This window comes from Panthera leo, chromosome B2 (genome assembly GCF_018350215.1).
Source record: "Panthera leo isolate Ple1 chromosome B2, P.leo_Ple1_pat1.1, whole genome shotgun sequence".
Taxonomy (NCBI): Eukaryota; Metazoa; Chordata; class Mammalia; order Carnivora; family Felidae; genus Panthera; species Panthera leo.
This window is the reverse complement of record NC_056683.1, coordinates 49,761,953-49,786,121: the sequence shown is the minus strand read 5'-3', so window position 1 is coordinate 49,786,121 and position 24,169 is coordinate 49,761,953. Positions and strand designations below refer to the sequence as shown.

At 38.7% G+C, this 24,169-nt stretch overlaps 1 protein-coding gene across 1 annotated transcript in view; it reads right to left on the bottom strand.

The window, feature by feature from the left end:
• EFHC1 (EF-hand domain containing 1) overlaps positions 1-24,169 on the bottom strand; it is a 66,690-nt gene that overhangs the window by 12,447 nt on the left and 30,074 nt on the right. The window contains exons 7-9 of the mRNA XM_042939038.1: positions 21,584-21,724; positions 13,027-13,240; positions 12,487-12,634 (exon numbers count right to left, since the gene is read on the bottom strand). Of these exons, the coding sequence (XP_042794972.1) occupies positions 12,487-12,634; positions 13,027-13,240; positions 21,584-21,724 (503 nt within the window). The remainder of the gene's footprint in view (positions 1-12,486; positions 12,635-13,026; positions 13,241-21,583; positions 21,725-24,169) is intronic.

Sequence of the window (24,169 nt, the reverse complement as noted above, 5' to 3'; positions counted from 1 at the left end):
TTAAAAAAAGATAAAAAGATGTAAATTATGACACCATATATCTAGTCATGAAGGGAAGAGGAGCAAAAATTTAGTGCTTTTAGGATGGGTTTCAAATTTAAGTGAACATCAACTTAATATAGACTGCTATAGGCAGAAGATGTTACAATCTTAATAGTAGCCACAAATCAAAAACTGGTAATAGATATTCAAACAATGAAGAGAAATGAATCCAACTACATCACTAAAGAAAGCCAGCAAACTATGAGAGAAGAGAGATGGACTATGTTCCAATCAAAAGACATAGGGTTATGGAATGGATAAAAAAGCAAGACCGTCTATATGTTGCCTATATGACTCATTTCAGATCTAAAGACACCTGCAGATTGAAAGTGAAGGGACGGAAAAGCATTAATCATGCAAATGGCAGTGAAAAGAAAGCCAGGGTCACAATACTTAGACAAAATACACTTTGAAACAAAGGGAACAATCCAACAAGAAGACATAACAATTGTAAATATGTGCACTTAATATGGGAGTACCCAAATACATAAAGCAGTTAATAACAAACATAGAGGAAGTGAATGATAGTAATGCAGTAATAGTAAGGGACTTTAATACCCCACTTACGTCAATGGATAAATCATCCAAACAGAAAATCAACAAAGAAACAGTGGTTTTGAATAACACACTGGACCAGATGATTTAAGAGTACTCAGAACATTCCATCCTAAAACAGCAGATTACACATTCTTTTCAAGTGCACATGGAATGTTCTCCAGAATAGACCATATATTAGGCCACAAAACTAGTGTCAACAAATTAAAAAAGACTGAAGTCATACCATGAATCTTTTGTGACAACACTATGAAGCTAGAAATCAACTGCGCATGCGTGTGCGCGCATGCACGTGCACACACACAAGTCTGGAAAGAACACAAATACATGAAGGCTAAATAACATGCTACTATGAATGAGTCAACCAAGAAATCAAAGAAGAAATAAAAAATACATGAGATGAATGAAAACAATGGTCCAATATCTTTAGGATGCAGCATAAGTGGTTCTAAGAGGAAAGATTATAGCAATATAGGCCTACCTCAAGAAGTAAGAGAAACCTCAAATAATCAAACTAACCTAGAAATACCTAGGAAAAGAAGAACAAACAAAACCCCAAACCAGTAAAAGTAAACAATAAAGATTAGAGCAGAAATAAACGAAATAGAAACTAAAAAAAAACCCAAAAAACAAAAAAACAAAACAAACCCAAAACAATAGAACAGTACAATGATACCAGGAGCTGGTTCTTTCAAAAGACCAACAAAATTGACAAGCCTGTAGCCAGACTCATAAAAAAATTTAAAAAATAAAAAAAGAACTTGAAACCATAAATGAGAAATAATTGACACCACACAAATTCAAAGGACTGTAAAGGTATATAGTTTTTTATAATATTCTGACAAACTAGACAGCCTAGAAGAAAAAGACAAATTCCTAGAAACATAACCTCCCAAAACTGAATCAGGAAGAAACTGAAAATTTGAACAGACTGATTTCCAGCAATAAAATAGAATCAGTAATCAAAAAACTCCTAACGGGTGCCTGGGTGATTCAGTCCGTTAAGGTTCTGACTGCAGCTCAGCTCATGATCGCATGGTCTGTGAGTTCAAACCCTGCGTTGGGCTCTGTGCTGACAGCTCAGAGCCTAGAGCCTGGAGCCTGCTTCCGAGTCTGTGTCTCCTTCTCTTTCTGCCCCAGCCCCACTCATGCTCTGTTTCTCCTCTGTCTCTCAAAAATGAATAAATGTTTAAAAAAATATTTTAATTACAAAAAAAACTCCCAACAAATAAAAGTCGAGGGCCAGATGGCTTTACAGGTAAATTCTACCAAATATTTAAAGACTTAATACCTATTGTTCTCAAACTATTCCAAGAAATAAAACAGGAAGGAAAGCTGTCAAATTCATTCTATGAGGCCAGCATTACCCTGATACCAAAACCAGATAAAGACATTACAAAAAAAGAGCAGGCCAGTATCTCTGATGAGCATAGATGCAAAATTCCTCAACAAAGTATTAGGAAACCAAATCCAACAATACATTAAAAAAATAATTCACCACAATCAAGCAGGCCCCAGGATGCAAGGCTGATTCAATATACACAAATCGACAAGATACATTACATCTGTAAGAGAAAGGATAAAAACTATGTGATCATTTCAATAGATGCAGTAAAAACATATGATAAAATATAACATCAACTCATGACAAAAACCCTCAACAAAGTAGAGATAGAGGGAACATACTTTAACATAATAAAGGCCATATGTGAAAAGCACACAACTAACATCATACTCAATGGTGAAGAACTGAGAGCTTTTCCCCTAAGATCAAGGATGTTCACTGTCACCACTTTTATTCAACATAGTACTGAAAGTCCTAGCCACAGCAATAAGAGAAAAGAATAAATGGCAACCAAATTGGTAAGAAAGAAGTAAAACTGTCACTATGTGCAGATGACATGATATAGAAAACCCCAAAGACTCCACCAAAAAACCCCTAGAACTGATAAATGAATTTGGTAAGGTCACAGGATACAAAATCAATAGAGAGAAATCCACTGCATTTCTATACACTAATAATGAAGTAGCTGAAAGAGAAATTAAGAAAATAGTTCATTTACAATTGTACCAAAAATAATAAAATACCTAGGAATAAACTTAACCAAGGAGGTGAACCTGTACTCTAAAAACTATAAAACACTGATGAAAGAAATTGAAGATGACACAAACAAATGGAAAGCTATTCCATGTTTGTGGACTGGGAGAACAAACACTGTTAAAAATGTCCATACTACGCAAAGCAATTTATACATTTAAATTCCTATCCCTAAATTTATACATTGCAATCCCTATCAAAATACCAAGAGTATTTTTCACAGAAGTAGAATATTCCTAAAATCTGTGTGGAACCACAAAGGACCCCAACAGCCAAAGAAATCTTAAAAAAGAAAAACAAAACTGGAGGTATCACAATCCCAGATTTCAAGACATACTACAAAGCTGTAATAATCAAAGCAGTATGGTACTGGCACAAAAATAGACACATAGATCAATGGAACAGAACAGAGAGCCCAGAAATAAACCCACAATAACATGGTCAATTAATCTTTGACAAAGGAGACAAGAATATACAATACGAGGGCAACTGGGTGGTTCAGTCAGTTAAGTATCCAACTATTGATTTTGGCTCAGGTCATGATCTCACAGTTTGTGAGATCAAGCACTGCATCAGGCTCTGCACTGACAGTATGGAGCCTGCTTGAGATTCTCTCTCTCTCCCTCTCTCTGCCCTCCTGTGCTCAATCTCTCTCTCAAAATAAATAACTTAAAAAAAAAAGAATACACAGGGGGTGCCTAGGTGGGTCAGTTGGTTAAGGGCCGGACTTCAGCTCAGGTCATGATCTCATGGTTCATGGGTTCGAGCCCCGTAACAGGCTCTGTGCTGACAGCTCAGAGCCTGGAGCCTGCTTCAAAATTCTGTGTCTCCCTCTCTTTCTGCCCCTCCCCCACTCACACTCTATGTCTCTCTCTCAAAATTAAATAAACATTACAAAAAAAGAATATGCAATGTGAAAAAGATAATCTCTTCAATAAATGGTGCTGGGAAAACTGGATAGCTACATGAAAAATAAAAAAAAATAAAAAAAACTCAAAATGTGTTAAAGACCTAAATGTGAGACCTGAAACCATAAAAATCCTAGAAGAGAGCATAGGCAGTAATTTCTTTGACATCAGCCATAGCAACATTTTTCTAGATAAGTCTCCTGAAGGAAGGGAAACAAAAGCAAAAATTAACTATTGAGACTATATCAAAGTAAAAAAGCTTCTGCACAGCACACAATTGGCAAAACTAAAAGACAACCTACCAAATGGGAGAAGAGATTTGTAAATGCCACACCCAATAAAGGGTTAGCATCTAAAGAACTTATACAAGTCAACACCAAAAAAAGTAAATAATCTAATTAAAAATAGGTAGGAGAGGGGCACCCAGGAAGCTCAGTTGGTTAAGTGTCCAACTTCAGCTCAGGTAATGATCTCACAGTTTGTGAGTTCAAGTCCCGCATCGGGATCTGTGCTGACAGCTCAGAGCCTGGAGCCTGCTTCTGATTCTGCGTCTCTTTCTCTCTCTGCCTCTCCCCCACATGTGCTCTGTCTCTGTCTCTCAAAAATAAACAAAAATGTAAAAAAAAAAAAAAAAGTTAAAAAAAAATAGGTAGAAGATATGAACAAACATTTGTCCAAAGAAGATATCCATGTGTCCAAGAGACACATGAAAAGATACTCATTAACTTTTTTGAGAGAAATGCAAATCAGAACCATAATGAGATATCACCTCACACCTATCAATATGGCTAAGATAAAAAACCCAAGAAACAACAAGCATTGGCAAGGATGTATAGAAAAAGGAACACTCATGCACTGTTGGTGGGACTGCAAACTGGTGCAGCCATGTGGACAACATACAGTATGAAGTTTTCTCAAAAAATTAAAAAAAGAATTACCATATGATGTAGTAACTCCAGTTCTGGGTATTTACCCAAAGAATATGAAAACAGGAATTTGAAAAGATTTATGCACCCCTATGTTTATTACATAATTATTTACAACAGCCAAATCATGGAAATTGTGTCCATTGATAGATGAATGGATAAAGAAAGTGTGGTATACACACACATATACACACACACAATGGAATATTACTCAGCCATAAAAAATAATGAAATTTTGCCATTTGCAACAACATGGATGGAGCTAGGGAGTATAATGCTAAGTGAAATAAGAGACAAACACCATATTATTTCATTCATATGTGGAATTTAACAAAACAAATGAACAAAGAAAAAAAGACACCCAAAAATGACTTTTAAATTTAGAGAACTGGTTACCAGAGGGGAGGTGGGGGGCATGGGTGAAATAGGTAAAGGGGATTAAGAGTACACTTATTGTGATAAACACTGAGTAATGTATAGAATAGGTGAATATATTATTATACACTTGAAACAAATACAACACTATGTTAAAAAATTTTAAAGATAGTCTCTTTGGCAAATGGTGCTGGAAAAACTGGACAGTGACATGCAGTAAAATGAACCTGGACCACTTTCTTATATCATACACAAAAATAAACTCAAAATAGATGAAAGACCTAAATAAATGTAAGACAGGAAGCCATAAAAATCCTCAAGGAGGAAGCAGGCAAAAACCTCTTTGACCTTGGCCGCAGCAATTCCTTACTCAACACATCTCAGGAGGCAAGGGAAACAAAAGCAAAAGTAAACAATTGGGACCTCATCAAAATAAAAAGCGAAGGAAATAATCAGCAACACTAAAAGGCAACCGACACTATGGGAGAAGATATTTGCAAATGACCTATCAGATAAAGGGTTAATATCCAAAATCTATAAAGAACTTCTCGAGCTCAACACCCAAACAACAAATAATCCAGTGAAGAAATGGGCAGAAGACATGAATAGACACTTCTCCAAAGAAGACATCCAGATGGCCAACTGACAAATGAAAAAATGCTCAATATATATATATATATATATATATATATATATATATATATATATATTCTCATATATCTATATCTATATATATATGTGCATACACACACACACACACACACACACACACACACACACACACACACAATGGAGTATTACTCGGCAATCAAAAAGAAGGAAATCTTGACATTTGCAAGTACATGAATGGAACTAGAGGGTAATGTGCTAAATGAAATTAGAGAAAGACAAATATCATCTGACTTCACTTATATGAGGACTTTAAGATAGAAAACAGATGAATATAAGGGAAGGGACCTAATAATAATATAAAAACAGGGAGGGGGATAAAACAGAAGAGACTCATAAATATGGAGAACAAACTGAGGGTTACTGGGGAGTTGTGGGAGGGAGGATGGGCTAAATGGGTAAGGGGCATAAAAGAATCTACTCCTGATATCATTGTTGCACTATATGCTAACTTAGATATAAATTAAAAAAATAAAATGGTAAAAAAAAATGTTTAAGTAAATAAAACAAGGTAATGGAATTAAAAAAGGAAGGGGTGATGGCAAAGAGTAACTTACATGTAGATCAAACAAGGCTTACCACTAGACCAGGGACTTGGCAAACTACAACAGTTCAACACCAACCTGCTGCCTGTTCTTCTAAATAAAGTCTAATTTGTGTACAGCCACACCTTAATTTACACATTGTCTATGACAGCTATCACTCTGTAAGGGCAGAGTTGAGTGGTTCCAACAGACACGGTATGGCCCACAAAGCCTAATCTATTTACTACCTACTCTGTCATATATTTTCCTAAGCATTTATGAAGGTCTGGCACAGCACGCAAGCTCAGATATCTGTTGAGTTGATGAATAAATGAGAAAAGACCATTAGATATGGAAATAATTGACGACCTTCAAGAAAGCAACTTATGAAGCATGGATTCTGAAGCAGTCAGAAAGGAGGTGGTTACATACCCAAAACAAAAGAAATAAACTTGGAGAAATGGGAGCTACTTATCTTTGACAAGAAGGTAAAGAGAAGATGAATGACAGCTTGGAAACTTTCTAAGGTGAAGAATGGGAAAATTGAACTTACCTTGCATCATTTGGCCTCATATTTGAGACCAACTGCAAAGTGAATATGGAAGAGCTTGGGGTACAAAAAAAAAACAGAAAGAAAAAAAAAGAGAGAGAGAGAGAATATTTGATCATGTCTGTATAGGAAACGTGGCTGGAAGTGAAAAAGGATGAAAAAGATCACAGTGAGCAGGGGAGGAGTGTCCTCTTGAAAATGAAGAGCACAAATGGGGATGCTAATTGATAATATATAAATGCATGGAGATTTCCTGTAGAGGGGTGGATTTATGAGCATTTGTTTTTGCAGCAAGGACCCAAAACCCAAAAAAAGCTTCAGATAAAGTCAGTAATTCCCTGGGCACTTTTTAATTTTCTGGCTCTGAGAAAGCAAATGGCTAACCAAGGGTGCCTGGGTGGCTCAGACTGTTGAACGTCCAGCCCTTGATACCAACTCAGGTCATGATCTCACAGTTTGAGATCAAGCCCCACAGAGAGCCTGCTTGGGATCTCTCTCTCCCTTTCTCTCTGCCTCTACCCAGCTCACGCTCTCTCAAAATAAACTTAAAAAAAAAAAAAAAGGCTAACTCCTAATTTTATCATGCTGTGATTGACACTTGACACAAGAAGTACTCAGGTCTGACAAGTACTCGAGATCCCCTTTCATTATTCTTGGTGATGATTAGTCAAATAAAGGATTTGTATCCCCTTAGAGTGAGTTCTTTCCCAGATGGGAGGAGTTAGGAGCCAAAGACAGAACGGATAGAAGACAGGGAAGATGCGATGCCTGGCTTCATATCACCTTCAAGCATTTTCTGGCCCATTACAATAGAAGAGAGGGAAGATGAGGGTCAAAACAGGGATAGCAATGGAACTCTTAACCCAGAACTTGAATTTGAATTTCTTTTTATTTTCATTGGTATCTTATCCTAAGGGCCACACATTATCTTTTTCTCAGAAAAAAAAAAAAAAAAAAAGATTCTCCTGATAGTATGCCAAAGCAAGAAGCCTTCCAGTGTTGCTGGTATTTGCACAGATAAAGGGAAATTACAGAAAAAACTTCTGAGAAGTACTTGAATTAGATAGATGACCACGAATCTCTCCTCAGCCCTTAATGCTGCCCAGTCATCAAACAGTGCTTGTCCAGTCCATGCACCCTCCCGCTTTCCTAGACAGCTGTTGTCTTTCATTAGGCCTGTGACGTTTGTTTCACATTTTTTACAACTCCAGAAGTAAGATGCATTATTTGATTGATGGTGAATAACAATTATAATTGCCAGTTCATTTCTTAGATCAAATAATGCTATGCATTTATTTTCATTTTATTTTTATATTTATTTTATCAATATAGTCAATAGAATGGTGCATTTCACAGCTTCTCCTCTCTCCCGAAACCTCCAACATGTCCCCATCCTTACTCTTCCTGTGACATGACTGCTCTGAAAATGGCACACTGAGAAGGGCCCCTCAACCATATTCACCCACCTTCCAGATGCTGCACCCACACTGTCCGTCTTCCTACCTACTGCCATAGATCAAGGTTTCAAAGAGTAATCCCAGGACTCCTGGAAGCTCTATTCTCATAATACTACTAAACCAGTATTATTTGCTTTTTAACTTTTGTTTTCTCACAAATGCACAATGGAGTTTTCCAAAGATTACATGACCAATGGTAACACAGCAGTCTGAATACAGAAGCAGATGAAAACCCAGCTGTCGTCTATTAATAAAGTCACACATTAAAGAGATTTGCAGAAATGTAAAACAATGCCACTCTTCTATTTTTCTGTTTGGAAAATATAGTCATTAAAAAAATTATTTACTTTGAGAGAAAGACAGAGAGAGAGAGAGAGAGAGAGAGAGAGAGAATCATGCACAGGGGAGAGGCAAAGAGAGAGAATCCCAAGGAGGTTCCGTGCTATCAGCACAGAGCCCAATGCAGGGGTTGATCCCACAAACCATGGGATCACGACCCAAAACCAAGAGTCAAACACTTAATTGACTGACAGGTGCCTCTGGAAAATGTAGTTACTTTTAATAAAATATTGTTGTCTGTGTTAACATGAAATGGGTTTATTATTTTTTTAAAAAACTAATAAATATTTAAAAATTTCTCAGATATAATTTTCAATATGGTGAATATCAATAGATGAAAACCACACGAACAAAAACTCTTTGTGGTCCTCACTAATTTTTAGCAGCATACAGGTGCTCTGAGACCAGAAAGTTTGAGAACAAGTGCCAGAGATGAATGCTTGGTGCTTCTGTCTCCACCAGGTACCGAGTCCCATCCTCTGGCCCATTCTCCACAAAGCTCCCCACTCACACATTTGTCAGTTTCCCTTTCTGCAAACTCATTCCCATTTATGTACAAATAGGCTGTTATTTATTTTATCTTAAAAATAAACAAAAACCTTCCCTGTTGACTCTAGTTCCTCTGACTGCCCAGGTTTCCTCCCCTTTACAGCAAACTTCCTCAGAAGAGTTGTCTATAATTCTAGGGTCTCAAATTCCTCTCCTCCCATTCTCTCTTATATCCCCTCCCATCAGGTTCTCCTGCCCTTCCCATTCTACTGAAACTCCCACTTGGATCCCCCTACATTGCTACATCCCCATTTGACACAATGAATCATTCTGTCTTCCTTGACATATAGTAGGCTCTCCCTTTGCAAGGTTCAGATATGCATGAATTTCAGTTGCCACTGTTGAGTTAAATGACCCAGTCCCTTAACAACATGGTTCAAATTTCAGTGACCACAGTGTATTGACTGTGAGGAACTGCACAAAGCACAAACTCACTGTCAGGCTGGTCAATGTACTAATCACCACACAAACAACACATGCACATCGATCGGTGACCATCATTGCACTTTTTTCAAAGTCTGTCAGTGACTGGCCACTGGGTATCTATTTTTCTGCTCACACATAGATGGCAAAATGTATATCTGAAATGTATCACTGAAAAGGAAATGGGCCAAGAAAAGTGGAAGTGAAGCAAAGACAACAGAAAGTTCTAACACTGGAAGTAAACCTGGAATCTAACATAATGGAGGTACAGAAGTAGCTGACCAGGAAAATGGCCACCACCACCATTGGTGACTCTCAACGAGTGCACAGACGGGACAGGCAGCCCAAGGCCCAAATGTGGAGACTGGGTGCTCGGGAAGGATAAGGATCTCCCAGATGCAGCGAGAAACTTCCCATTAAAAGAACTCTCAGAGGTACTTCATGGTCATTAAAAGAAGAGGAGGAGATACTTTGCCACATTGAAAGTGAAAATAATGTAATGTTGAAAGCTGATCCAAAATTAGAAAGGACTATGACAATCTGCCAGGGCATAGAAAAGACACTCATTCGCTCTGAACAAGGCAAGCACTGTTCAACCTAGTCTTGGCAAGTTTTGAGAGAGACCATCCCAAGCAGGTTCCGAGCCGCCAATGCAGACAGCCCGATGCGGGGCTTGATCCCACAACCCTGGGATCATGACCTGAGCCAAAATCAAGAGTTGGACTCTCAACTGACTGAGTCACCCAGGCACCCTGGCAAGTGTTTTACAAAGAGGTAAAACACTTTAATTCTTAATGTTGCTAATGTTTTAAATCACAGTGTACCAAATAAAAACTGGTTTTACTATTTTTTTCATGTCCCTATACATTCATAACCATTCAATGTCCCTATACATTCATGTTTTTTTCATGTTTTGACCGAAATTTTTACAGGTCACAGAACAACAGTAAATTTTCCCATTAATTATTAAGATTATTTTTGCATGGCTGTTTTTAGGGTCCCATGCTCTGTGCAAAGGGAGGGTGGCCTGCACTTCCTTCACCTGACTTCCAGGGCACCACACCCACTTCGTTTTCTTCCTGCCTCACTAGCTGTCCTTCCCAGTCTCCTCCCTCGATGCTTACTTTTGAAGGACTCAGAGCCTAGTCCTTGGAGCTATTTTCTTCATTTAAATGGACTCCCTTAGAGATTTCACCCAGTCCTGTGGCCTAAAACATCATCTATATGCCAACAGCTTCCACATTTACATCTCCAGCCCAGACCTGAAACCCAGATTTATATATCCAAAGGCCTGTTTGATATTTCTACCTAGATATCCAATAGTTACCTTAAACCTAGGGTATCTGTTAGAAGGTGGAGGAGGGTCAGTAAAGTATCCCCTGGAACAGAAAGGCACTTTAAGGCTGAAAAACAAAGTAAGCCACTCCATACCATTTATATAGTTTCTTTCAGGGTAAGTTACTGACAGGGGGATCGGGTAGATGGATCCAGGTAGTACCCAGCTATTCTCTGCCCCCATTCTCCATCCAGTTGGGACCTCAATCCCCAGCTTTCATGGAGCGAGGGGTATGGTGGTGAGGTCACAGGGTAGCTATCTAAAGTGCTACCATTTGTGCACCAAAGGATCTTTACTGGTTACCTAAAGCAGGCCTTCTGTGCCCCAGCCATCTCTACCAGTGACCCACCACCTGCCCTGCTGTATCGGGGCCTTCTGTGCCCCAGCCAGCTCTACCAGCTACCTACAGCGGGGCCTTCTGTGTGCCAGCCAGCTCTACCAGTTACTGAAAGCAGGCCTTCTATGTACCACTTTAGGAAAGATCAGAACAAGCCTTCCTGCAGTCCAGTCAGGGCAGACATTAACCACCACTGGGCCAGGAACACACCAGCCCCCAGCAGGGACTTTGTATGGGCATGAACAAGATGGCGGGCCAAAGATGGAGTCAGTGTTGTCAGAACTCCTACAATAACCAAAACTGAAATCCTCCACCAACCAAAAAGAAAAAAAAAACAAAACCCTCCTTTACCCATAATGCACATCTTTCCCATCTCAGTTGATGGCAACTCCTTCCTTCCAGCTGCTCAGGACAAAAACCTTGCAGTCATTTTTAACCGCGGTCTTAAATCCTTTATACAATCTGTCTGAAGTCCCATTGGCTCTACCTTCAAAATACATCCTGAATAAAAGCACTTTTCCCCACGTTCACTGACGCACCTGGTCACACATCGTCCCCTCTTGCCTGGATTGCTACCATATCATCCTAACTCATCTCCCTCCTGATCTAGTCTCAGCATAAGAGCCAGGGGGGTTCTTTTAAAACACATGTCAAATCTTGCCATTCCTTGACACAGAACCCCCCACAGTGGCTCTCCATGTCACTCAGAGAAAAGTCAACATTTTCCCAAAGACCCAGTGGGGCCTACCTGATCTAGTCCCCTGTTAGGTTCTAACCCCCCACCCCTCCTCTCACTCCCCGGCTCCCATCTGCTTGCTTCTTGCCAGTACCTGAGGCAGGCTGGGCCTTCACACTTGCCATTCCCTCTTCCTGGATAGCTCCTCCCCCACATATCCACATACCTAACTCCTTTTCCTTCAAGTGTTTGCTCGCTGTCACGTTCTCTAGGTGTGCCAGGCTCCCCACATCAACTGCAACCTACCACCACCCTCCAGATATCCTTATCCTCCTATTGTCCTCCACTTTTCCATACCACCCATCACCTACTGTGTTGTTTATTGGCTGTCTCCCTCCTACTGCTTAAAAGGTCAACTCCATGAGAAGAGCAACTTCTCATCTATTCTGCTGACTGATAAAAAGCCCAAGGGCTTAGTGAGAGTATCTGATACCTACTAGGCATTCAATAATTATTTGCTAAGTAAATGAAGTTGAAAAAGTTCTAAGTTTCTAGTTACGATAATGGACTCAGGAAGCCTTTTGCATATGTCTAATAACTCCCATTTGGTGAGGGAAATCTGAAAATCTAAAATGTGATTACCCATCTATTTTACCAAGAAGTATTTCCTAAATATCTTATATGTGCCAAAGCCAAAGTGGACCCTAGACAGGCAAACATACTTTTCCAATTCCAGTGCAGGAGCTTCTCGCTTTTGAACACGGTTCTGAATGGACAAGAGTGCTTCTGGCGAATACTGGGCAGCATTGCTCTCCATGTACTTCAAAACATAGTCATCCGTATCAAGGATGATGAACCGGTGGCCAAACACTGGGGAGAGGGTAGAAATACACTTAGGTTGGTTATGCCTTTAATCATCCAATTAGGGGTAAAATAACACTGATCCTCCAATGAAAAATTCAGATAGGCATTTGTGAACTAGATGACTGAATTTTCAATAGTTCTCTAAACTAATATGCAGTAGTTTGCTCAGTTTGCTCAGGAAGTCAGGGCCTACATCCATAGCCTACAAATGCAACCAACTTCTAGTTAATTGATAAGGAAACAGATTAAGACACTGTATCACATATATAAGCATACAAGCTTTATTTCAGCTGGAATATAGCCTACCTGCCTCTTACAAGAGTTAAATGAATTAAATTCCAACTAAGAAGAATCCATTCGCTTGGTGGGTAGGAAAGCTAAACCATGTTTAGACCTACCCTCAATCACAGCACCAATGAAGAAGTCAGTAGGGCCATAGTAGATGGGGTTTTCCACTGACGAGGACGGCTTAACAACTTTAGTTCTGCCAAGGTACTTGCCACCAATGATGCCAGAATTGCGAACAGGCGGTTCAAAGATACTGATCATGTCACTGGCTAGAAAATAAGAGAAGACAAATCGGCGGTCTTTGTCTTCTGGGATGGGAGAGTCCTAGAAAGGGGAAGAAAGGAAGTTATTATGAAGGTACGTGATCTATCCAGATGCTCTAAACTTAAATATCTATAGGACTAGGTATAAAATATAAACCAAATATACAAAGTATAATATAAATGAACAGAGATGGGGGGCAAGGGGAGACTCTGGTAGCCTGGAATAGACATGACTCATTTAAAGGAGGCTGCTCCAGCTCAACTCTGGTTGCTGCCTTGTGGTAAAGTAGGCCCAATGTTGCTAGATTCTCCCAGTTTTCATGAGAAGACAGAAATCTGGGTGTTGTATGTAAGTGATGAATCACTAAATTCTACACCTGAAACTAATGTTACACTATATGTTAACTAACTAGAATTTAAATAAAAACTTGGAAAGAAAATAAAACTCCAGATTTTAAAAATGTTGACCTTAACTCTTTTAAAGCACCATGCGGGCCAAACAAAACATATGTGGGCTATATTCTGTCACAGGCTGCCCACAGTTTGAGACCTCTTGGCTGACATTATGTTCAACTTCATGGACACTAAGATGATTATGCAAAGTTCAGTTCTTTAAACCAATCCATTTATACACATATTTTTTAAAAATAAAACTAAAGAAAGGGGGAATCAGTAATAAAATGTCATAGAGCTGAAACTGATTCTGAGAAACTATCTTGTAGACAAGACTGTTCCTAAATCAAATCACTGAGAGTGATCACAGAACCCTAAGAAACAGATACCAGATTGAACAGGCCTAAATGCAGACATGCTTATTCTTGACTGAAATCCTCTCAAATTTTAACTCCAGCACATACCTTCTCATTCACAACATGGAATTTCTTGTATATCAATTTCTCCTTTATCAAACAAAGTCACTGGGTTTCTTCTTAGTAAAATAATTTCCTCCTACCATTCCCTAGTCTAACAGTCTCCAAACCTTTTTGATACTCCTACAATGAAAAAATTTTTCAATATCCACAATATAGTTAATAAAAATCAAATCACATCACTCCTCTGCTCTCAAACCTCCGGAGGATTCCCATCACATTGAATAAAATATGAAGTTCTGAGCACGGCTACAGACAGGGCTATACTCAGGGGGTTATAGGAAGAACACCAATGGTTCACTCTGGCAGGACTATTTTAAAACTTAAAAAAATATATTTTTTAATTTTTATTTTGAACTAAGATTAGACTTAAAGTTGTATCAACAAAAGGGAATTTTCACATACCCCTCACCAAGCTTCCCCTAATATTAGCATCTTACATAATCACAGTACAATGATCAAAGCCACAGTAATGGTAAACAGTAATGTACAATACTGTTAAATAAATTACTGTCCTTATTCAAATTTCTCCTGTTTTTCACTTATGTTCTTTTTCTGTTTCAGAATCCTATACAGGATCTCACGTTGCATTTAGCTGTTGTTTCTCTTCAGTCTCCTCCAAACTGTGACGGTTCCTCATTCTGTCTTTGTCTTTCATGACCTTGACACTTTTGAACCATAATGGTCAATTATTTTGGTGAATATCCCTTGTGCATCTCATTTTTGCACATTTGACAAAAATACCACAGAAAAAATGTCATGTCTTTCTCAGCATATCAAGTTCACGGTATTGCCTTATCTTATTAGTGATGTTGACCGTGGTCACTTGGTTAAGAAGATACCTGCTGGGTTTCTCCCTTCTAAAGTTACATTTCCCTCTGTACTTGATAAATATCTTGAGTAACACACACTATGAAAATCCTGTTTCTCCTCAAAGGTTTTCCCTCTGATTTGAATTTAATTTTAGCATCCACTGAAGGATCTTATCTACGACAGTTATTGCTGTGATGGTGTGTGCTTAGTGGTAATTTCTTATTGCCCTCTTCTCTCTGCATTAACTGAAATTGTACTGTACAGAGGTGCTGTCCCTTTGAGGATGAGTATTGTATTGCTGATGTTTAGAATTACAGGTGTGTGATGACAGTAAGAAGATCAACTTTTGGTTTTATTTTTTAATTGTCTGCAGGTTTGTTACCTACATCCCTTGTTGCCTGCACCACGGGGGACTACTCCCACCACTCTAGCCCTTTGATCTTGTTAGGCCACTGGTTGCACAGCTCTGAGCTTGTGCCTGACCCCATCTTCATGGAAATCTCTCTACCTTCCATTCCCTGTACACCACCTCTGCATCAGATGCAGTTCCCTCAGATATGCCACTGGTAGCTCCCTCGGTCATTCATTCTGGTCATTCTCCTGTACTCTGTGGTCCCCCACCTCCCCCAGCACTTCCCTTATCTTCCAGTATAAATGAGCCCTTCCCCCATCACTCTGTCTCCGGCTTTACTTTTTACAGAATGTTTGTCTTGTTTTCCGCTGTACCCTCAATGCCCAGAACTATGCCAAGCCCAAAGTAGTTCTCTAATATTTGTTGAATGAATGAATAATGCAACATATGTTCTTCTATATAAACATGTTCTGTGCACTACAAAGTACATGTAAAAATATCAGAGGCTATAAAATACATGCACTCATAATAAATTATAAACAGAGGTTGTAATATTTTCTTCACACCCCCATGGATTATATGCTGTCCCCAGGCTCATTGGAAGGGCAAGCCTGCTGCTGTGGAGACCACTGCTCAAGTTACGTCCTTATGCTCTTCTCAAGCTTCCCAAAGTTTGTCAGTTAGCACTCCACTCTGAGCCCTGGATATTTCCCTAGCATATTTTTACTTAGGCACCACCTGCCTACCTGGGTTTATAGCATACTTGATTTCTTCAGAACATGTGCAGTATATGTCTGAAATCAAGAGAACTTAATTGTATTTGTCTCTGATCACTGTGCCAACATACTTCCTTCTTCTGAATTTCTGTCTTTTCTTCTGGAGTCCCCATATTCTGAGGCCCCTCTTACTGTCAGGCACACTTCTTTCATCCTCCAGAGCTTTTGTGATGAACTAAATGAATACACCCTCTACTTCACTAACTAGGTCAGGGAAAAACCTTTGAAAATTACCATGACCAGAATACCACCTCTTTCTTCTTGCCCATGAGAAGATAACCACTACTTCTTTACTAATAGTTCTGCTGGTGTTCTTTTAAATCTGTATATACACACACACACACACTTTACTGTGAAATACAATACAGAGAAACACTACAAAAAAGCCAAAAATGTACAGTTCAAAGAATTTTAATAAAGTATGAACAATGTGTAACCACCACCCAGATCAAGAAACAGAACATTGATGGAATCTGGAAAACCTCTCCAATCAACATCCTATCCCTCCCTAAATTTTTCTTTGCTTTGTTTTACTAGAAAGCTGGCATCCCTAAACAGTTCTGTTTTGCCTGTTTTTTTTTTAATCTTCATAAAAATGAAATTTTATAATACGTATGTATTCTTTTGTGTCTGGATTATTTTAAATACTTTTTTTTAAGTTTATTTTTTGAGAGAGAGAGTGCAAGAATATGAGCATGAGCAGGGGAGGAGCAGAGAGAGAGGGGGACAGAGGATCCAAAGTGGGCTCCATCCTGACAGCAGAGAGCCTGACATGGGACTCAAACCCATGAACTGTGAGCATGACCTGAACTGAAGTTAGACGCTTAACCAACTGAGCCACCCAGGTGCCCCTTGTGTCTGGATTCTTACATTCCAAGTTATGTTTGTGTGATTTATCCTTGTTATTTGTAGCTATAGTTGATTCATTTTCATTGCTGAGCAGAATTCAAATTATTGTATAATATGCCATAATTTGTTTATCCAGTTTCCTATAGATGGACATTTAGGTCTATTTTTGGCTATCATGAATTATGCTGCTAAGGACATTCTTATTTTTTGGTGTGCGTGTAGTGTTCCATTTTGGCACAATCTAGTATACTTGATTATGCCAAACTGTTTTCCTAACTAAGTCACTAAAAGTAAGAGAATTCGTATTGTTTCGTGTTCTCACCAATGTAATAATCCTGGTAGGTGAGTAGAGGCAATTCACTGCAGTTAGAATTTGTACTTCACTGATCACTAAAGAGGCTGTGCACCTTTCCTTAGGTTTGTTGGCTTTTTGGATATCCTGTTTCACGAAATAGTGGTTTCTGGCTCATTTAAAAAAATGATTTTAGACTCTTTATTATATGTTCTGGATATAAGTTCTTTGTTGATTTCTCTTTTTTGAAGTTTATTTATGTATTTTGAGAGAGAGAGATGAGAGAGAACGAACCCCAAGCAGCCACCCCTCTGTCAGCCCAGAGCCCAATGTGAGGCTCGATCTCACCAACTGATCATGACCTGAGCTGAAACCAAGAGTTGGACACTTAACTGACTGAGCCCCCCAGGTGCCCCGTTGATTTCTATAGTAACATCTTCTCCCACTCTGACCTTGCTCTTTCTACTCTCTTAATGGTGTTTTTTGAGGAACAAAAACTTTCCATCTTACTGGGTCAAATTTACCCATTTTTAAAACAATTACTGCTCTTTGTGTCCTGCTAAAAAAATCTTTCCTTACTACAAAGATTATATTATCATCAGGATGTTTGACTGCTTTGCCTTTTACATTTAAGTCTTCAATCCACCCAGAATTGATTCCTATTTTTGGTGTGAGGTGAGATCAAATTTTCTTCTCACTCCCCATATGGATATGGATATCTGATTGTTCTGATACCATTTATTGGTATTTGTCATTTTTCTTAAGTGGGTAGGGGTCTGTTTCTCAGTTAATTTATTTGATTCCATGCTATAAATACCTATCGTTGTACCAATACCATATTGTCTTAATTACTTTATGTAACTTTTTAATATACTGTGGTATTTTGGAGAACAAATTCCACTGATCTTGTTCTCCAGTGTCTTGGCTATTCTTGGTGCCTTGCATCTCCACACAAATTATAGAATCAATTTGCCAAGTTCTGCAAAAATAAAAACACTTTGGGATTTTGACTGCAATTATTTTGAAACCATAGATCAACTTGTGGCAAATTATCTTTATAATACTGAATCTTTTAACTGGTGAACATGGTATGTCCCTTCATTTATTTAGGTCTTCTTTAATTTTCTCTCAATAATCTTTTTGGTATTAAACATGTTTTGTTTTATTCCTAGAAATATTTTTGAAGCTATGGCATTTTTCCAACTTTAATTGGAAATGGCATTTAATTGGAAATGGCATTTTTCCAACTTTATTTTTTGTTGCCATTTATACATGGATTCTACTAATGTAGAATCTACACATAATGTAGATCCTTTGTGATTTTCCACATATATAATCCTTTATTTTAGATAATGATAATTATCTTCCTTTTTAATCCTCATACCTTTTATTTCTCTTATTGTTTTACTGCTCTTGCTAGGACCTCCAGTACAATGTTGAATAGAAGGGGTGATAGCAGTCTTACCTTGTTCCTAGTCTCAGAGAATACACACTCAACATTTCATCACTAAGTCTGCTGTTTGAATGAATACTTAGTAGATTTTTGAAAAATACTCTTCATCAGACTAAGGAAATCCCCTTTTATACCCTACTTACTAAGAGTTTTGTTTTGAAGTCATAATAGGTGAATTTTATCAAATACTTTCCTGCGTTTAATTTTATCCCTTTATTCCTGCAATAATTTTTCAAAACTGAAATACTCTGTTTCTTGTTCTCTGCTGAAGTCCTCAATCTTATCCTCTTTCTCCTTAAACACAGTAAATATTGTTTGTTTTTTAAGTTTGAGTTTGGTAACACCAGCATTTGAAGCTCCTGTGGATCTATTTCTATTGTCTATCGTTTGTGTTCATTTTTCTTCACGTCATCTTGCCTTGTGTCTGGACACCGTGTTATTAATATTGCTTTTTTGAATAAATGCCATATATTATATTTTTCACATTGTTTGTAGAAATAGTTCGAAGCTTATGATGATGCTATCTTCAAAGAATTTAATTTGCTTCTGCCAGACACCTGGGTCATTAGGTGTCTAGGATCACATTAATCTGATTTCTGGAACTGAGACACTTCAGGGACTGAGACAATTCAAAGCCAGACAATAGTCCCTTCAAGGATTATGCACTTATGGATAAAGTACAGAGGGTTTACCAGCTACTTCTGCATTTGATGGGCCCTACATTCCAATATTTGCCCTCGTAGGTGCTTCCACCGCAACCAGCACAATTCCCAGAGGAAAAATGGCTGCACCTGCCAGGCTCACCTCTCTGGTTTTCAATATTTCCGTGGTTTTTGCTCACTGATTCTTCACATCTTATTGTCCAGCACCTTCACACAGTAGTAAAGACATACACACACACACACACACACACACACACACACACACGCACGCACACACACACACAGGCACACACACCAATTCTTCTAGTTACCTTCAACAAGAGGGAAGTCCAAATTATCTAGTCTATCATTGCTAGAAATAGAAGTCTTCTACTGACTCTTCAAACTTTTGTGATATATCACATTTGCCCAGGTTGTTTGTGAATATAGAACACTGCAGTCAATATAAATGTATTTTTTTCTCCTTACTTAGCAATATCTAACATTATTCATAGGAATTTTTGAATCAATTATAGAATATAGTAATTTTTCCATGATTTGCAGGCATGGGAGGTAAACTACAATTATGTAATTTATAAACTCACGTGAGCCCTTTTCCCTTCTCACAGACTAAGTGTTATACTGGTTCTTAATCAAAAGAATACCGGGCTGAGGGTTCTCAGAGCTGCACGGATAAGATTTGTTTACCAGCTTCCTTCCTCATGATGGCTTTTCATGTCACTTTCTTCAGGGCTGTGGTATTTCTCTGTAGTAAAAACACCCATGATACTCTTTTCTACTGCCTTGCTCACATATAAGATGGCAGCACTAAAATTGCTTATACTGGAGGTACTGTCATATTCCCCAAATTATTTACACTGTAAAATAGAAATGTACTAGGGCGCCTGGGTGGCTCAGTCAGTTAAGTGTCCAACTTCGGCTCAGGTCATGATCTTGCAGTCTGTGAGTTCGAGCCCCACGTCCAGCTCAGTGCTGACATCTCAGAGCCTGGAGCCTGCTTTGGATTCTGTGTTTCCCTCTCTCTCTGCCCCTCACCTGTTCACGCTCTGTCTCTCTCTCTCCCAAAAATAAACATTAAAAAAATTAAAAAATAATAAAATAGAAATGTACTCTTTAAAAAAAAAAAGAATGCTGGGCTGGACTCATAAGGCTGTGTTCTAGTGCTGCCTCTGCCTAAGCAGCATTAACCCCTGGGACAAACCAACTAGCCTCTCTGATTCTTGTTTTGAAACATAAAATATGCATAATATTATATTGCCTAACTCATGGGTAGTGTATGTGTAAAAAAACTTACCCATTCAACCAACAGTTACCAAATACCTACAAAGTCTAGAGAGACATGATCCTGGTCCTCACGGAGCTTACGGTTACTACATCATAATTCAAGAAGCATCCTGAACTTTAACAGTAACTCAGAGAACTTGGTAAAAATATAAAACATTCACCAATCAGAATTTTTATGGTGTGGAGTGTGCTAGTTGGCCTAGAGTTTACTAGGACTCTTTGTACTTAAAGCTTTGTTCAACATTTTTCTAAAATATATTAGCCAACTATATTTTAGAAAAATATTTGATTAAATTTTTATTCTTTCAAATATATGCATACAATTTGAAAAGTCACCTGGCCCACCTCTCCACACTCCCAATTCCTATTTCCAGAAGTAACTTATTTCAATTTCTATTTATGTCCATATTTCTAAATAAAATGCTTACATTCCTATTTCTACATATTTTCCATTTTAAAAGGCATTATCCTTTGAATTCCCATCCGGAATTTGCCTCAGGTAATTCAGCCAATGAGTAGAATATTAGGGATTTAAATTTATGCCTGTTTCCAAACCCATGCTCTTAACCACTGGCCATATGACCTCTCAAAGGCAATATCTATTGAACTGGTATGATTCCATTTATTACATTTAATGAATATAAAATGCATCAACCTAGATGTCAAAGGTAATGATAAAAATTAGTGAGATATGGTCCCTATCCTCAAGGAAAACACAGTACCCTCGACTGCACACAGGTATACAAATAACTTGACTGTGTCAGACTTTCATAATTACTTAATAAAAAAGGCAAACACGTCAGTCAAAAGTTAAGGGGTAGGGAGAGATTAATGATCTACTAAAGATGGTTATAGGAAATAGAACTAGAGCTGGGTGTGGGTTCAGGGCACCACCCCTAATACTATCCAACCTGCCCAAAGGTTGGGGATTGGATCTCATGCCTTGTTCAAGTAACACACAACTCTGAGAGCTGATATTCCACAGCTTACAGACAAAATGGACAACTGGGCACCAAGACAGAACAGAATCTCAGCACATGAAAGTCCTCCTCACCAGTGCAGCCAAATAACGAAGCACCTTGTTATCGTCCATCAGCATTTTCATAACATCTTTTTTGGGAGCTTTTGGAATGAGAACAAAGCAATTCTGAGCAGAGTCTTCAACTAGTCCATAGCCGTTATAAGGAGGTAATTCCTGAAGAAATACAAGAAGTAAAGCAGATGATATTTGCGTTAAAATTACATTAAAGGTAACTAAGTTTATTTTTTAAAAATCTAGAAAATACTTATTCAAAAGCAATTTCTATATATAAGAATGTACTGTATTCAGAAAATGTAACATTGCATTTTCCATTCCTTTTTATATATAGACTTTACACCATGATCGCTGCCCATAGGAGTGGCTGATGATGCTACAGAGTAACCATCAGGGCTAGATTGAAAGTATAGTCATCCCCTTTACCCATGGGGGGGTATGTCCCAAGACCCCGGTAGATGCCTTAACCCTATATATACTATTCTCTTTCTCATACATACCCATGAAGAAATTATACAGTAGGCACAGGAAGAAATTAACAACAATAACTAATTAGAAAATAGAACAATTATAACAACATACTATAATAGAAGTTATGTGAATGTGGGCTCTTTCTCTCAAAATATCTTGTTGTACTGCACCCACACTTCATCTTCATCTTGTGAGGACACGAGATGATAAAATGCCTACGTAATGAGATGACGTGAGGTGAGTGACATAGGCGTTGTGACAGTGTTTGGCTACTATTGACCTTCTGATGATACATCAGGAGGGGGATCATGTGCTTCCAGACTGCAGTTGACCACCAGTAACTGAAACCATGAAGAGCGAAACCACGGACAAGGAAGGGGTGTGACTCTTGTGTTGCTGATGTCCACTGACCCCTTACTGCCAAAGCAGCAGCTGGCCCTACTCCCAATCCTGGCCCTTGTGATCATCCTACTGTGGAGAAGCCCAAGGCTCCGTGACTTCTTTGCTCTAGGGTATGGGCCTCAGCCTAACGATCTGGAAACTGTTTTCTCAGTTCACCCAAAGGGTGTGTGTGTGTGTGTGTGTGTGTGTGTGTGTGTTGGAGTCAGGGGAGGCCAAGGCTTGGTTTGTGCTTTTTTCCTATTTATCTCCATATTTCTAATATTTTTATTTCTTGATTTTGGCATGACAGCCAGGTGTCTGTGTTCTCAGTAGAAACAGAACACATCCAACAGATTCATGTTTATATCTTCCTCAGCTAACAGATCAGCCTGACCTAAGCATCATGAATATGTCCACTTCATACCCACTTCTATCCCTGACCATAGGCTTGGCTCTAGCTTTATCCCTCTAGACCCAGCTATGGCTTCCCATCCCTGCTTTCCAACTACATTGTTCAGTGTTTAAATGACTGAAATGTAATGACTAAGGAGAGCTGAAAGGTGTTTGCTGTTTGGTAAGTAGCTCTCTCCTACTCATTTCCAACAAATACTTTCATAGACAGGCAGACAGAGTTTACTATGACTAACGTGCCATATGTGTGGATGCAGAATTAGTTTTATTATATAGGGTGACTGAGATAGGGCAAAACAAACCAAAATCTACAGTGGTTCTTTAGGTCTCTCTGCTCTTTATCGAAGCCTTCCTTCCCTTTCCTTTCTTTAGAAGAGAGGTTAGGAGAAAAAGATGATAGTAAAAGGATGGGAAGCAGATGTATTCTGGACTCAAAGGCTTTGATCAGTCAAAAGATGGATCATAGCCTTTTCATGAGTGCTCCATTTTATTGCAATCCCTCTCCACCCTACCTCTTGGTTAGGTCAGGTTCCTTCTTGTAAAGATGTCTGACATTTAACAGTCACCCTTGTACTTTGCGGTGTGACCTTAGACCGACTTTGGCTCACGTCATGATCTCACAGTTTGTGAGTTCAAGCCCCACATCAGGCTCACTGCTGTCAAGAGCAGATCCTCTGTCCCCCATTCTCTCTGCCCCTCCCTGTTCATACACTCTCTCTCAAAAGTAAATAAACATTTAAAAAAACTAAATCTCTCCTACGGTACTTTTTCCTGTATATTGCATCAAATGCTACCCTAAAATTTGGGGGTAGGCAAAAGGGCCTTATTGTAAATCTTAATCAATGAGTCCATTCATTGATAAGGAGTTCTATCAGAGAAAAAACTGACAGAGAAAGGTACTATCATCATCCATACTTCCTTCTAGAAGTTTTATTGTCCCTGGGAACTCATAGCATACCAAAATCCAAATCCTTCTTTGTAACTGTTTGTATGAAATGTTGGTTCTAAAAGGCTTGCCTAAGATATCACTTGCCTCTTTGGGGAACAAATACATACTTTATAGGTAGTCTTCTTGTCCAGTTCAAGAAACATACCAAATGTGTCCTATTTGCTAGGCACCGTGTTAGGTGCTCTCTGCCCTCAAAGAACTTACAGTCTAGTAGAAAAGATTCATAGATATTCTAATATAATAGACCAGTGCTGGCAGAGGGAGGTACAGGACCCCAGGAACACACAGGAGAGGTGATTAGCCCTGCCAGGAGCTTTAGAGAAGCCCGTTTGTCTGGGAGGAGAAGGAAGAGCCATGTAAAGAAATAATGGAAAAGTGAAAAGTGGTTCAAG